Source organism: Drosophila eugracilis, unplaced genomic scaffold (genome assembly GCF_018153835.1).
Source record: "Drosophila eugracilis isolate 14026-0451.02 unplaced genomic scaffold, ASM1815383v1 contig_90, whole genome shotgun sequence".
In the NCBI taxonomy this organism is placed as follows: domain Eukaryota; kingdom Metazoa; phylum Arthropoda; class Insecta; order Diptera; family Drosophilidae; genus Drosophila; species Drosophila eugracilis.
The window spans coordinates 601,762-617,173 of record NW_024573812.1 but is presented as its reverse complement, the minus strand read 5'-3'; the positions used below and the strand labels follow the sequence as shown (position 1 = coordinate 617,173).

The window sequence follows — 15,412 nt, the reverse complement described above, 5'->3', positions numbered from 1 at the left end:
ATTATTTCTATTTTCATAGATATTTATGTACATAGTTAACCTTTATAGGTTATTAAGTAGACTATTAAAGAAATTTCTGTTAATACACGAGATCCTTTATGGGAATATAATATAGCATAGTTCTTAAAGATACTAAAGGGTTCAAACCCTCATAATATATTCTTATGTAAAACAAAATAAAAAAGGCCCCACAGGGAACACCAAGTTAAGGACCTGGCGGAACAATCTTCCATATATCGTGCCTTCTTCCTCTTGTAAAATTCCTCATTTCCCTGGGCAATGGGCACCTTAAATTAGCCCAAACCCCTTAATCGAGAGCACCTGTCACCTGTCGCAGGACTTTGAGGCGATCCCAAAAACGCGATTTAGTTCCGCTCCCATTGCTTTTCTAGCCAGTTAGACAACTTATGTCGTCTCGCGATCTTGAAAATGTTCCATGGACACGCACGCCTCAGGAAACATGGAAAGCAAAAAAACAAACCAAGAGGATCAGTAGAGGAAAATGTCCAGGTAGTGGCAGTGGTGATGTTTTCTTTATGATGGCATAAATTCAGTTTTAATTGAGGTTGCAAGCGGCTACTTGTTTGGCCATTGGAATCTCATCCACTTGGCATAAATTACGGAAAAACAGGGCTCTCCCTCGATTTTCTCATTTTTCAAGTGCCACACAAAATGTTCGAGTTTATAATGTTTGGCCTGGCCTTTGGCCTCGAGCTCCGCGCCTCAATTACAGAACCGATCCCAAATTCAGACTCAAATCTTATTCTCGGAAAAGCAAGGGAAACCCAAAGCAAGTCAAGTTTTTCCAGCCACTTGCGGTCTTCTTTTTTGTGTCGTTGTTTATTTTGTTCGGGATGAAAAACCATAAAAAGTGGCCTCGCGTAACTGACAGCGTCAAGTGATTTTTCTTTGTTTTTCTTTTCGGAGAGGAAGTGTTTTTTGGGTTTTTTTTTGTGTTGTATTATTCAACAGGCAGTAAAAAATATCTTTCGATTCTCCGCATTCTCAATCTTTTGTCTTGGTTCGCTGAAGAAACGAAAGACTGAAGCCACAAACGCGTATGGAAATGAGCGGGCAGTGGCTTTCGATGGATTTGGTAATAGACTCGGTCTAACGGTAAAGCACATTTCACTAGGGGATTTTGATTTATAGACAGTGGGCCCTTCTGCCTCACATTAGCTAATCGAAACGATATCAACCCGCAAAAAGTTTTGCAATTAGGCTGGTCCTCAGAGGGTTAAAATGTAGCACACTTGAAGCGCACGAGAAGCGCATGCGTAATCCTTCTTCCTTTTTTTTATTTCCCGTTTTAATTTTTGTTTAATTTTGATTTATGCCTACTCTTGAATTTTGGCTCTGTTGTGTATCTATTTTGGGCTGCATTTAATGAAGGGAAATACAATCAACGCCAGCAACAACCCCTACGCATGCGCATTTTACCCCTAATATAGGGTAAAGGGTTCGTTTTTTCGGGATTGTTGTGATCATTTTAATTGACTTTGCGCACGAGCGGACTCATCGGACCGAAACGTAAAAGATAAAAGGCAGATAGAGGGCACTATATAATCCAAGAGCCATATGTCGATGATGATGCAACTGGAGCAGCAGGCAAATGAGCAGTTTAAGATGCACGTTGCATCGTAAAATCTCGGATGCAACGGCAGCTGTCAAAATAGGCAAAGACACCCACCGAAAAGACGAGGGAGTGGAGTTCAATGCACTGGAACTCTAATAACCATTAACCATTACGATCGCAACGGGTCGACCGCGCATACTATAACCCAATAAATCCGGAGACCAGTGCACTTCGCAAGTACTTACACTACTCTCTGTTCTATGATTGCTCTCTCTTACTCAAGGAACTACCACTAGTATTGCAGGCCTAGCTATTTTCAAGCTAAATATATTTATGGTCAAAAACACTTTGAGACCTTTTGTTAAAATAGTTCTTAAAACTAAGGTAAGATATATTTGCATAAATGAAAATATTTAAATAATATGGCTTCATTGACCAAAGTAAAAGATAATTAGGTCTTTCAACATGCATTACCTATTTTTAGCTGTTTTTAGCTAAACTTAGCTATTTTTTGATACCAAACACAGACAACACCGATCGTAAAGAGAGAGGGTGCAGCGGTGAGTGCCCAAGAGAGTAAGAGAGAACGTAACCCAGAGAGCGGCTTCATGTAATGCCCGTCTGCCGTTTAAGTCTCGATGCTCAGACTTCATCTAATAGTCGAAGCGTTCGGATGTGCGCGCGCTCTCTCTCTCTCCATATAATCCAAAGCCGAAATCGTGATTAGTTCCCTGCGCCTGCGTAAATTCGTGGACCTACTTCAATCAACCAAAAAACCTACGTGAATTTTTGTGTGTTTTGTTTACTTGTTTATCTTTCCCAAATTGAGAGTAAATTTCCTGTATCCTGCATAAACAAAGGAAACGCTCAGAGGAAATACAATAATTTATGAAGCCACTGCAAAGCGGAAATAATTAACACAAAAAATTAAAAACTAAATGTGCCGATCGCATTTTAGTAACGGTTTCGATGCGGTTTCAAGCAATCGGTTTAGCCATTGACATCATTGATTTATGTCCCAAGTGTAAATAATTCGCACAACAAACAATACACGAAAATTGAGGCTTTTCCTCCCTCCGCAAAAACAAACCAATCAAATGCAATGAAATGAAATGTTGCCATTGATTTGCGCACATTGCCATTGTTCAGAGTTATTGGTTGACTTTTAACTGGGAACCGTACTTTAAGCTGGTAAGTAGTTTTCATCGCCATTTATAACAATGGCTGCGAATGAAGAGCGAAAATCACTTGCGGAAAGCGAAAGGTTAAGCAGCGATCAATTGTTGCATTCTTAAAAAAATTGTATACAGTGCGGCCTCTTTAACGTAAACGGGGTCGTCGCAGTAAAAATAATAATGATGATGGGGCAATTTTCGCTATAGAAGGCCGCTCCTCCTAAAAATCTTCAGATGCTATTTATCTTGCATAATCCCCCACGCCAACAACAGCGGGTAAACGATTCTAATATCTGAATATTTATAGAGGAACTTTCAAACTCTTTTATAACTCTTTTCTTATCATAACAAAGGCAGCGGCGGGGGAAATTGAAACCTCGTAAATAAATTAGTCAGTCAGACGTCTATTAAAACGCGATTTGTTTTGTTGATGAGTCGCAGATAACGCTGTATATAACTATTATACATTTTGCTCATTATGAGAAGGCAAGTTCAAAGTTTCAGAAAACAAAATGAGTTTCGAATTTCTAATGGAATTCCACTAAACAGCCACAATCAATCAGTCAAATATGACTCGATCTCTGACCATATAATTACATATGAGAATTCTGCGGTTGAATCACAATCGGCGATTCAAACACATTCTAGAGAACCCCTTTTGAATCGTGTCTCAGATGCAGTGGCAAGTTCTATATATATTCTCAGTCTCCATATCATCTATCTCGCTTTTTTGTCGTTAATTTTAATTAGATATTTTCTTTTGGGAATCCGCTGGCTGCATTTGAATAACAATTGATCGGTTTCTAACCAAAATGTATTCTCCGTTTCAATTTCTTCATTGAAATGCCAAACCCTTTTCTAACGACAGGATGTCTTTGGGATCTCAAGAGTGTCATTTACATATTCTTTGGATTCTTCTAGCTGTTCGTCTTTGACTTTTGTGTGTTTTTTGTTTCTTTTTCGATTTTTTCAATGCTAACAACCTAATCAAAGTTTGTTTTTTCGAGTATTTTGTTGGGGGATATGTTAATTTTCGGAATGACTGTATTTTATTTTTATATGTGGGCTTTTTCATGTCGTGATTTCTTGTCCATGTGTGGACTGAGATGCATCAACGCATTTATGCTGACTTTTGTTTTATCTACTTCACCCATTAAGTGGGAATAGAAAGCCAAGATTCGGCCAGATAAACTTTGCATACATCGTCGACCTGTGTGTTGTATATGGTTAACTTTTCGGGCTAACTGTTTCGGTTTCGGTTGCGGTTTTCACTTTCATTCACTGTTTCGCTGTAACAATTAAAACGAGAGCTGCAAATCTCCAACTCCTCAACTCAAAAAATAAACCAAGCCAATATTGTATCTATCACTATTGATTTCGCTTTCGATTTGATCGTATTTCCTATCATCAGGGCAATTTGCACTTTCCTATATAGCGTCTAAATCGCCCAGGCCGACTTTCTAGAATTGATTTGCATAAGTGATTTGTCCAGTGCGGCGACTTTCGCGACCCCAATCTGCATCTCGATCTTAAGACAGCTGACATTCTAACTGTGAACGATAAACACACACAGAGGCTATGGAAAATATGTGTATCCAAGACTAATTGCCCACTGAAAATGATGGGCAATTATCAGCTGAAATGGCAACAGCTGCAAAGCAAACAGCCTGTACAGTGATCACTCAAACAAAAAATATTAGTTTTGGTGCAGAACCTGAGCCAATTTTAAGACTTCTTTCTGTTGTTTCACAAAAGTAGTTTCTTGACACTTCTTTTACATACAAATTTAGTTCATATAAGCAACAAATTTACTTTAATTTTTAATAACTTTAAAACAAAAGAGTATTATAACATCAAATTCTTCATAAAACACTATCTAACTCTCACTTCATTTCTACAGTTTATGATATAATACACAAATTTATTAGAACTTCTAGCCAAATAAACAAACCAATGACCTTTTCTTTGGCAATCTCTCAGAGTTGAGTTCATAAAAAGAAAGATATAAACCCCGAAAAAAAGCAAACAAAGAAATTTCCATATTTATGTCAAGTCCATTAAGCATATTCTTGGCCACTTGTCAGGCCATCTAAGCCCGGTCTTTGGTCCATTTTGTTGGCCATGTTGTCAGGCGGCAGGCAGCCTCCGAGGCGATTAAAATTATCAATGTCGGGGCTGCGCTTGTGACACTTGTGCACACACGAAATAATAATGCCCGACAAGCCGGGCCAATTGTCAAGCTGGGCTAATTTGTGTCTTGCCGCAGTGTGTGTTAGTGCCAAGAGAAATATTTCAGCTCGTAAATAACTCGAACAGACAGGGCGCAGGTGTTGGGAAACTACCAACTAGGCAGGGGTTAAGGTTTAGAGGAAAACCACATAGAAAAAAAAAAACTAAAAAACAACCTAATTTGGCGTCATGCCCGCAGGCCAAATATTTATTCATAAAGGTTATTAATGCCCCGCGATGTTACAGAAACTGAATTAAGCTAATTTTTATAATTATTTTAACCTTGCTGAATAAGAGAAACAAAATAAAATAAATTGAAGAAAAAAACGAACTTCATCCATAGACTGCCTCCTGTGAGGATTGAACTCACGACCCCTGGTTTACAAGACCAGTGCTCTGCCACTGAGCTAAAGAGGCTCTGTTAAGAAGGCGGCCAAAGCGTAATAGGCTTTACCGCTGCTAGAACGCTTCTACCAGCTGGAAAAGCTAACATAGCTCTTATCTGCTAAACTAACAGTGCAAAAGCTGTTAACTTTTCGAATTTGCATTTAACGAGGCATAACATCTAAAGCTTCGGATCAAGTTATTACGCTTCTGTATATATAAAACAAATACATATATATTAGAATCACAGGTGTCATCTCCATTTAAGTAATTGAGTAAAATATTTTTGCATTGTTCCAACAAATTGTGGGCGCGCACTGAGCTCATCTCGCAACAATTTTGTAGGCGCGTTTGAAAGAGAGAGAAAAAGGCACATAATAATAGTAAAACAAATAACAGCAGAGGGGTGGGGCGAGAAACGCCCCCTTGAGATAGACAGAAATTTGATTTGATTTTCAAGCCATTGAATTAACATATAAAACACAGCATTTGATGTGTGGGCTGATGTTTTTTTAGCATACGTCGACTGCATTTGATATATTGCTAATTGAGAATCCCAGATCGAGATCTCTGCTGATTGGAATTTATAGCGCGATTCTCAGGAGTACCCGTTCGAATTCGAGTTTAGAGCTGATCCCCTGGGACCTTGGCGACATCAATTTCATCTAAAGCCAACGAGAAATGATAAAAAGCTGCATAAACTTGTCATCATTTCGCCGTTTTTTCCTCTTTTTTTTTGGGTCATTTCGTGAGAGAACTCTAGAACATAGACCGGAAAAATAGCATCCGAACAAGTTTCACTTAGCAGCTAAGAAAAACCACCACTGGACATCGTTCCACTTGCGTGGTGATCAGCATTGAAAATGCAATTTGCAACTTGAATTTAGGAGTAACAGTAATACCGCAATTCGCAGCTTGTTCTTGTGTGGAAAACATTGTTGCGCTACCTTGAGTCAAATTGCTTAATAAACTTGGCTTTTTGTCAGTTTCACTCTTCTAACTTGACTGAAACGCCGGAAACGCGCTAAACATAAATGAAGTCCAAATGGAAATGATTACAGGGCTTACTGCTCTATTCTTTGGCTAATAGAGATGATAGCGTGAGTCGAGGTGTGGTGTGTCTTGAAGTGTCTAATTTAGTTGATGATATTTGGTAAACCTAAAAATTATTTTGGAAATATAGTGTAGGTAAGTAATCAAAATTGTTTTTAGCAAAAAACCAAACTTTGAAATGTTTTCTCTCTTCGTTGCTAAGGCAAAAAAAAAGGTTAATTAAATTAATCTAGAAATTCCCTGTAGAGCACCTTATGCATGCTGCTGACAAACACAAAGACTGGAAATTTGTTTAATTATATAGGTTTCATAGTTCCAAACTTCCCCCCGCGTCACGTAACTCTCCCTAATAACTTGATTATGGAGTACAAGTACTTGTTCTTGGTCTGGTTGCGCCTCAGTGGCTTTAGCGCCCACATGTTCAAGACCCTAGGCCTGGGAAGCACCTGAGCAAGAAGAAGCCTAGCTGTTCGGGTCTTGCTGCACTTGCTCTGGTTCCTATATTAAATATATATATATATATATAGAAAGACACAGCGACACGGGGAACCCTTCTCAGTTGGGCACGCAAATTGAAGAATAATAATTACATGCATATAAGTCGAGTCTCATATGTATATATATATATATAATATAGTTAACTATGCTGAAGAGGGTATAGTTGAACGATCTTTACGGTTGACAGACTTTTCCCACAGCCAATTGAGAATTGTAACTGACACTGTTGCAATTTGGCGAATGGCAGATACTTTGTAGATTCCTAAGAGATTCCTCTCTACCTAGTTCCCCATAATTTCAGCTCATTAGCAAAGCGTTCTAACAAAGTACAGAATCGGCCAAGAAGAGTTAGATTCAAATCCAGTCGCTAATGTGCGAGTACTCGTCGGGGTTCTCATTCAAAGCTCCCTTCTCTCTGTTTCGTAACCACAATTAGGCATTAAGGCGAAATTAGATTAATGGTAGGCCCACATTGGGCAAGGTAAAATAACCCAAAACACTAGATCCCCCTTACCTATCCTCCTCTTCATGTTTTTTCTATCTAGTTTTATGTAGTTCCTGTGCCAGCACGCAAGCCCCGCCAGTGAGATAGGCCCCAAAAGATGGGGTTAGGCCGGAGATGTAGATGGAGTTCTTAACTAAATTTTGTAGAACGTCGCTGGCGGCAGTGCCAGCATGATAATTATTCTCCAAGACTAATGACTTGCTTGGCTTATCTTGAAGGCAAAAGTCGCAAATCCAAGCCTTAAGCTAAGTAGTACAATGTCAAACAGATGTTAGAGTTACAGACTCCCAAAGTAGAGGAAGATGTATTTTTGTTTACTAAAAAGTAATAAAAAGATCTTAAGAATTAAAAATTAAACAGCCATCATTAATACCCCAAATATAAACAGCAATTAGCCTCTAATTTTCCTACACTTTCATTACAACTCCTCTAATGACTTCGAAAACGCATTTTCCCAGAGCCTTTCCATCGAAAGTTTGCCTTTCATCTTAGCAGCAGTTCATTGGTTATGGGTGGGAAATCGTTAACCAAAGTGAACTGCTTTTTCATAGAACTTGTTCTTTTCCGTGTTTTATTTTAGTGCTCAATAAAAAGCCAAGCTAACGGTACGAGTTTAAGCCCTTAGCCCTGTGAGATACATTTTGTATGTCACAAGTATCTATGACAATTGCAGTATGAATGAAGTGCTTTGTCTTTCAGATACACCGACAAAGGGAAAACAAAAACAAATAAAAGCAACAAACAAGTGAAAAGCCAGAAAAGAGGGAAATGAGCAGTCGCCGTTGTCTTTGCCGGCACATTAAGTAATGTGATCTATGCAACCTCATCCGCCAGATACAATCTCAATCTCGAGTGTGTGTATCTTGCGGCTGTGCAGATCTGCATATCGAATGCTTTTCATTGTTGTTGCTGCTTCTCAACCACCGAAAGTGCGTTGTTTTTTCTTTAGTTTTTTTCATGTAACCATCTCATTTGCATGTGATTCACATTTCTCTTCTTGCCTTATAAAAAAGATGAGTCTGAGAACTTTAAGGATATGTATTCAGAATGGGCCTAATAAAAGCCTCTTCAGCGAATCGCAAATGTAACGTGCCAAAAGCTGTTAAAACCGACGAACCGAAAATTGCAGACCAATTGTTTTTAGCCTGCCAAGCGGAACGCGAAATTAAAGTGACTTTGAAGTGAGCTGAAAACTAAAGTGGGCTATCCATTTGGGTTCAAAGTTCATCACTAGATATACTATATCACTGTCATCTTGAGGTTGTATCTTAAAGTCTATGTATCTTTTACTCCATTTCAGAGCTGCAAACGAAGGAGGAGAGGAGTTTTTTGTTTATTCCCATCATGGACACCGGAAGTGTGGTTAGTGAACCGATTTCCGCGCATCATCGCGCCTTTGCCAAACAGAAGTCCGCCTCCATGGTAAGTTCCCTTCATTGCATCCATAGGTTTATATTGTGTAAGACCCCAAACATAATTAATGCAACATCCATGGGCGGCATAACGCCCTGACACGCCTCTCTGCCGCCCCCTTTTGTCTGATTCGATTATGTAAGTGCGCGGAATACTATCTACGTTAATTAGATATTGACACGCACAGGCAAAGGCGCAGGCATTAGCCAAAGTCTGCAAGCACTCACCCCAGATACTTTGCATCGCAACACGCTAGAAAGTTGTCGAAAATGAAATTCGCAAATGGGCAAACATAAATCCCAGATACAAGCAAGCAAATTTCAGATATAAAGATACAAAGAAACTCTTTACTTAAGTTGAAGATTTATTACCCATTAATAGCTTGATAAATTTAGAGCAATAATTTAAACTAAACAAGGTTTAGTTAATCTTTAAGTTAAACCCAATGATTCGCCTTTTAAGCTTCTTTTTCACTTTTAATTACTTTCTTTTACCCATTAAAATGGTCCATAAAAATCTAGTTAAGCCTTTTCGAGACGCCTTAATCCAAATAAATACATATTAATAAAGCATTAATAAGCTAATTATAGCTTAAAACAAATTACAACAAATAATTGCAAATGCATTTTTAGGCAACACTTTCACGCAGCCAACAATGCATAGTCACTCAAGGCATTGCATTCAAACGGTTGTTAGTTCGAGTAACTAAATATTTTGAACAGATTTTATGTGTGAAATATTGCCTGGCTAAGCTGGGAAATTTCATAGGGTTTTTCACGTTTTCTGTTTATTTAGGGGAAGTGAGTGGAATATGTAAGTGTGTGAGAAAAGTGAAATTACAATTCAATGTGCGTTGAATTTCCTTTAGTAACAAGATATGAAAAAGCGCAAAGTGGAGTAATATTGCAAATTTTTTTAGTTTTCTGGTTTTTTTGATTTGAAGAAAGTTACTGGCAAGCCAAAAGCAATGATGATGGAAATGAGGTGCTTATGACCTCGCTAATCTTTAACATTCGGCTGGGCCTTTTGTGTGTACGAAATAAAAGTTTGTAGTATATATAAAAAGATTTTTTAAGATCCACACATAGCATTGCCATCATTTAGCAAATTAGTAGAAAGAAGTCAGATGGCCATTGAATGGAACTTTCACTCGCAGCGAAATGATTGAAAGCAAAAGTGAGTGACGAATATGTTTGGTTTGGGCTTAAAATCAACATTGGCATCAGCATCATCGATGCGAATCATTAACTGCTAGATAGTTTAGTCATGGTTTCGGATGGGAGCTGGGCGGTGGGTGCATCACTGATAATAGCAACTATAAATAGTTACAGTAAATTGGCCATAACCAAAAGGCTGAACAAATACGTCCCCCCAAGAGATGTGAAGTAATCACAGGCAGAGCGAAACGAAATCGATATCTTATCTTTCCCTATTAAAAAGGAAAAAAAGAAAGAAAGACCCTATGAAAACATCACCCCATAGTCGCGGCTGCTGGTTTCCTTACATCACCTCATATACGGTCAATTAATTCCTTCCACAAAATTACACCAATTACTCAACGAGAGTTTTCCATTCCAAGCTGTTAATGAATGGAAATTCAACTCCTAAGATATGCAAATTTATTTATGATCTAAAAAAAAAAGGAAAAGTCAAGAAATTTATAACGAAATCCGGCAATCCAAGAAGTTCTCACGTTCACCCTGTAATAGTGGACAATGTCCGGCCTGGCCTTACTTCCCTTACTTAATAATTTTGTACAAATTTCTCAACGAGTGCAACTTTCTTGCAGGGGTTGCAAGCCAAAAAGGGGTGCAAGGAAGCCTAAAAGTGGTTGTTGCAGTTCTTGAGGACTCCCAAGTAAATGCAGCTGAGACAGGGCTTTGTAACGGATTTCGGCTGTTGTATGTTTAGGAGTGTTTTTTTTAAGATATTTCAAAAACTATTTGAAAATGTTGCAGAATGCAACCCTGGAAAGAACCTCCTTCTTTGTTTGTTTTCTTCAGTAGCTAAAAATGCAGAAAATAGTATCTATGTTTAGTATTCAAATGAATTACGAATCGAATTACCCTAAACTACTCTTCAAAGTCAATCTAGATCATCATATTATGCAGCTGATTAAAAAATTGCAAGCTAATTCTTAGTCACAATCTACACTAATGGAGAAAAAAGTGGTCCAGCAACTATAAGTTATAGTATTTTATGATACAACAAGTAGAAAACTACAAAGTAGAGATCATAACAATGTCATCTTTAGGGTTTACCTGTATATATCTACGAGTATGACGACATTGAAACACTTTTTATGCCAATCACGTAGTCCCCTTGAAGAGCTTTACGCTACGTGAAAGCAACAGGTTCCCCAAAAGCTTAGCACCATGCACCCTAATTCACCTCACTGAAACTCAACACTTCAGCTGATGTGCCGCTGAAATATATTTCTGTGTTCACCAAACTTTTGTTTATTATTCTATAAATTTCCAACAAATGTTTATTATTTGTACATAAATTTCGTTTCGCGAGTGATATGATTTACCTCTGATCCAGTGTAATTAATGTGATAATCAAAAGACTGTAATAGAAAACAACAAAAAAATTATTGGTAATCTAATAAATCAGGAACTTTATCAGATTCCATAAGTCAGCTTAAAAGTGATTAACTATAAGTAAGACTACATACAAACAAATATTATCAAGTGGGTAAATATAAACCTAAACGAGCAAACAATTACAAACGAAGTTCAACGATAAAAAACGAACCTCTAATAGATAGAAATACGAGCACAAAATGCGTATCATCAGAACCAGTATGCTGTCAGCTATCAAACGGATCTCAACGAGAAGACCCACTACCTTGGTCAGTAATATCCGAACTTTGAGCTCCTTTGGAACGATGAGCCTGCCGGAACGTCAGCCCTTCTCGCCAGACTTTTTCTTCCGTCAAGTACGTAACTTGATCTAATATTATGAAATATAAAAGAAAAGATATCCAAAATCTTTTAACTCAGCTTTTTGATGGAGAAAGCAGTACGTATAGTTACCTTCTGGCGGATCTGAAGAATGGCGAGGCTGTGATCATTGATCCTGTTCTGGAGCAGGCCAAACGAGATGCCCAGTTGGTCAAGGATCTGGGCTTTGAGCTAAAGTATGCCAGTAAGTGATCTGTGATCTTAATCATTGGATAATTTCACCATGACACAAGCCTATTTCCTCATTTCACCAAGTCAACACCCATATGCATGCCGATCACATAACGGGCAGCGGCTGGTTGAGGAAGCTGACGGGTTGCCACTCGGTGATTGCCGCCGCCAGTGGAGCTAAAGCGGATCGTCATCTGAAGGAGGGGGATCGTATAGATTTCGGTACCCATGTAATAGATACTTTGGCCACTCCGGGTCATACCAATGGCTGTATGAGCTATGTGATCAAGGATCAGGGTTGTGTCTTTACCGGGGACACTCTCCTGATTCGAGGCTGTGGACGCACTGATTTCCAAGAAGGCTGTCCACGTAATCTATATGATAATGTACATAGCAAGATCTTTACTCTGCCGGAAAACTTCCGCATCTACCCAGCACATGACTACAAGTGAGTGGGAATCGAGAAGATATATATAATATATATATAATATATATATATAATATCTGCCTTTTACAGAGGTCAATTGGAAAGTAGTGTGTGGGAGGAAAAGCGCTATAATCCCAGGCTCACTAAGGATATAGAAGAGTTTGTGAAAATCATGGACAACCTGAATTTGCCATATCCCAAGAAAATAGGTGGGACTTAGGGAATATCTAGTACGAGTCTGTATCAGTTACTAAGTTGTATATCTTTCAGATGTCTCGGTACCCGCCAATCGAGAGTGTGGAGTCTACGATATACCCAAGGAATAAATTTAACCCCTGAAGTCACTACAAATGCAGATTTTAATATAAAGTTTCTAAGAGATTTGTAATCTTTAAAATAAATATACATTAAATATTCGTTATATCTTATCAAGATCAACCCATTACTGTGTCACTTCTCTCCCCGATTTCTTAATAAGATTAACTGACTTCATTGTTTGCCTTTCTTTTTTCTTGCAGACCATTCTCAATCCGAAGGGTTGTGGCAGTGCCGTCAAGTACAGTCTGCACTCGACTGCAGAGACGAACCAGGAGACTGCCAGTACCACCACCACCACCACCTCTACCCACTGTTCGACCACAGGAAGAAGGCGCAAGGGTGGTTCGCTGGGCGGTACTCTCTCCTCGAGATCCACGCGCAGCGAGTCCAAAGAATTGAGATCGGCTTTACAGGATCGAGAGGCTGTCATCCAGAATTTAAGGATTCAACTATGTTTGGGCAAGCTGCCTAGGCCGACAGGACCACCACTGGATGAGTCCGAGAAGCCGGCGGCTGAGCAAAAACTCAATCGACTGAAGACTGAGGCGGAGAACAAACGGATTAAGATCAAGAATCTGAAGAGCGCCCTGGAGAAGTTGGACATTACAGAGTAAGTAGAATGTCTCCTTGTTAACTGTACAGATAGTTAATATATAATCGATCCACAGTAACATCGACATCCGTATCCGTCAAGCCGAACTGGAATATGCTCTTGGCAGAGAAGAACTCCAGATGCTCTCGATTGTTGAGGAAGCACGCGCCTTGCAGGCCAGACTGGAGAAGTCCAAGCCCGAGGCGCAGACTCTTTACAACATCATTAGTTCTGGAGTCGCCGTAAGTCTACATGCCGTCCATGCCACCTCTGGAAGATGGGCAGCTCAACAGCGAACGGATCAACCGGGATTCTACGTAGAATGGGCCTTGGAGGGCGATGGCTTGTACAAGGGCGATCGCATCTTGGAGATCAATGGACGACTGGTCACAGGAAAATCCAAAGAAGAGCTGCAGAAGCAAGTGGGAAACTCGGGCAAGTGTCAGATGGTGGTACTGCGTAAGAAGTCTGCACCCATTCCACAAAAGCAACTGGACCAGGAGAAGGAGAACAATATGCGGCTGCAGCATCGCATTTCATATCTGGAAGAGCAGGTGCGAGAGCTCCAAACGGTCAAGGAACATCATCCTAACCAGCAACAGCAGCACCAGCAGCAGCATCATTCCCAGCAAACCTCCTCCCATCAATCGCAGCATGTGACCAGCATTAGCATATCCTCACCTCCTTCAACACCGCCGGAAAAGCCACTGATTTTCCAGCGTGGCAACTATATTACCACTTTGGTGGGTGGCAAACCCATAGAACTGATGGGTGACGAGTTAGCCTCCACACAAACAACACCGGGTCACGTTACCAAAACGCTGATCAAGGAGAATACCCACATCGATTTGAGGGAACGTCTGCCACACATGTACTCCATGCCCTCCAAATCGCTGTCCGCCTCGAAGATCTCGATAAATAGCGATTCTGCTTACATGCAGCACCATCGTCGCGAGAAGGAACGCCACCGAGAACGACAGCACCGCGAACGTCCCAGGGATCCACTCCAGCAACAGCAGCAGCTGCATCGCGAACATCTCATGAGCACGCATGCACGCAGTGTGGAGCATCTCAATCATTATAATGGGTAGGTTATCTTGAAAATGATACCTTTAAGGAGTCGTACTAACTTTCTCAATTCCGTTCTTCATTCCAGACTGGATCGTCGCCGTGAAACGCCCCGTCAAAGTGAAGCACACACCCTTCGGGCCCGTCTTCCCAGCGATATGAGGAGTGTCAAATCCCTGGATTTCGATAGCGAAAACGAAGCAAAGCCTGCGACGGAGACGCGTACCACTCGACCCACTCCTCCCAAGAAACCCCTTCGACTGTCACTCCAAAGAGCTCAAAGCCTTCAGACCGTTGAACTGCATCCAGGTGCGGATCTGGACAGGAAGCGGCCCATGAAAAGGCTTCACCATAACAATAACAACAACAACAACCAAAACATTAACAACAACAAGGGTAGCGGATCGACAACGGAAGAGGGCCAAACCATGCTCATCGAGAACTGCAGTCCCATGCACACGGCCTCTCTAGGCAGGCACAAGCTCATCTAGAAACCCAAAACCCAGTCCCAGTTCCAATCCCAATCCCAATTCTATCAAAACTAAGTGTTAATCGAAGTAGCTTAACCCTCGACCGTTACTAGCTGAACGAGTTGAAACCCAAAAAAAAGGCGGACATGTGCAAAATTATAATTAGCAATATAAATAATTTAAACAAACTTCCAAATGGGAGGTTTACTTAGCTTATTACTACTGTACTTACATTCTATATCCATAAGTAGGGCTTGGCTATCATTTTGTACTATTGAAAAGACCAATTATTAAGCGATGATGACTTTATTAGCACAATTTATCAATGTGAATACACGAATATTTTCACTTAATCAAATGTGTAATTTATTTTTGGAAAGCTGAAACGAGGAATGCTAGAAAAGGTTTGATTTTTAGCTCAGTTTTTTTGGAGTTTCCTAAATATTATTATTAAATATTTAAAGGTTGTAACTTAGCTTTAGTTACGAACAAGACATGAGACACTACAAAGTATTATCAAGCAATTACCATGTAAATATTCTTTAATACTAAAAGTTTGTCACCCAT

At 39.8% G+C, this 15,412-nt stretch overlaps 2 protein-coding genes and 1 non-coding gene across 4 annotated transcripts; 2 read left to right on the top strand and 1 right to left on the bottom strand.

Annotated features, from left to right (window-relative positions):
* Positions 1-2,236: 2,236 nt before the first annotated feature.
* Positions 2,237-15,198, top strand: LOC108106681 (formin-J). Its single transcript, XM_017213912.1, has 5 exons — positions 2,237-2,767; positions 8,721-8,842; positions 12,916-13,325; positions 13,384-14,394; positions 14,464-15,198. Exons 2-5 carry the CDS (start codon positions 8,765-8,767, stop codon positions 14,864-14,866), a joined length of 1,902 nt encoding a protein of 633 aa, XP_017069401.1. The 5' UTR covers positions 2,237-2,767; positions 8,721-8,764; the 3' UTR covers positions 14,867-15,198.
* Trnat-ugu lies at positions 5,326-5,397 on the bottom strand. The gene has a single exon. It is a non-coding gene; the product is annotated as a tRNA-Thr (tRNA).
* LOC108106682 (persulfide dioxygenase ETHE1, mitochondrial) lies at positions 11,243-12,818 on the top strand. 2 transcript variants are annotated; one of them, XM_017213913.2, is made up of 6 exons: positions 11,243-11,526; positions 11,600-11,774; positions 11,839-11,983; positions 12,055-12,418; positions 12,488-12,606; positions 12,668-12,818. In XM_017213913.2, the coding sequence occupies exons 2-6, from the start codon at positions 11,619-11,621 to the stop codon at positions 12,721-12,723; spliced, it is 840 nt and encodes a 279-aa protein (XP_017069402.1). In that variant the 5' UTR covers positions 11,243-11,526; positions 11,600-11,618; the 3' UTR covers positions 12,724-12,818. The 2 variants fall into 2 exon arrangements, with proteins under 2 accessions (XP_017069402.1, XP_017069403.1); XM_017213914.2 differs by having other exon boundaries at positions 11,243-11,530.
* Positions 15,199-15,412: the final 214 nt, after the last annotated feature.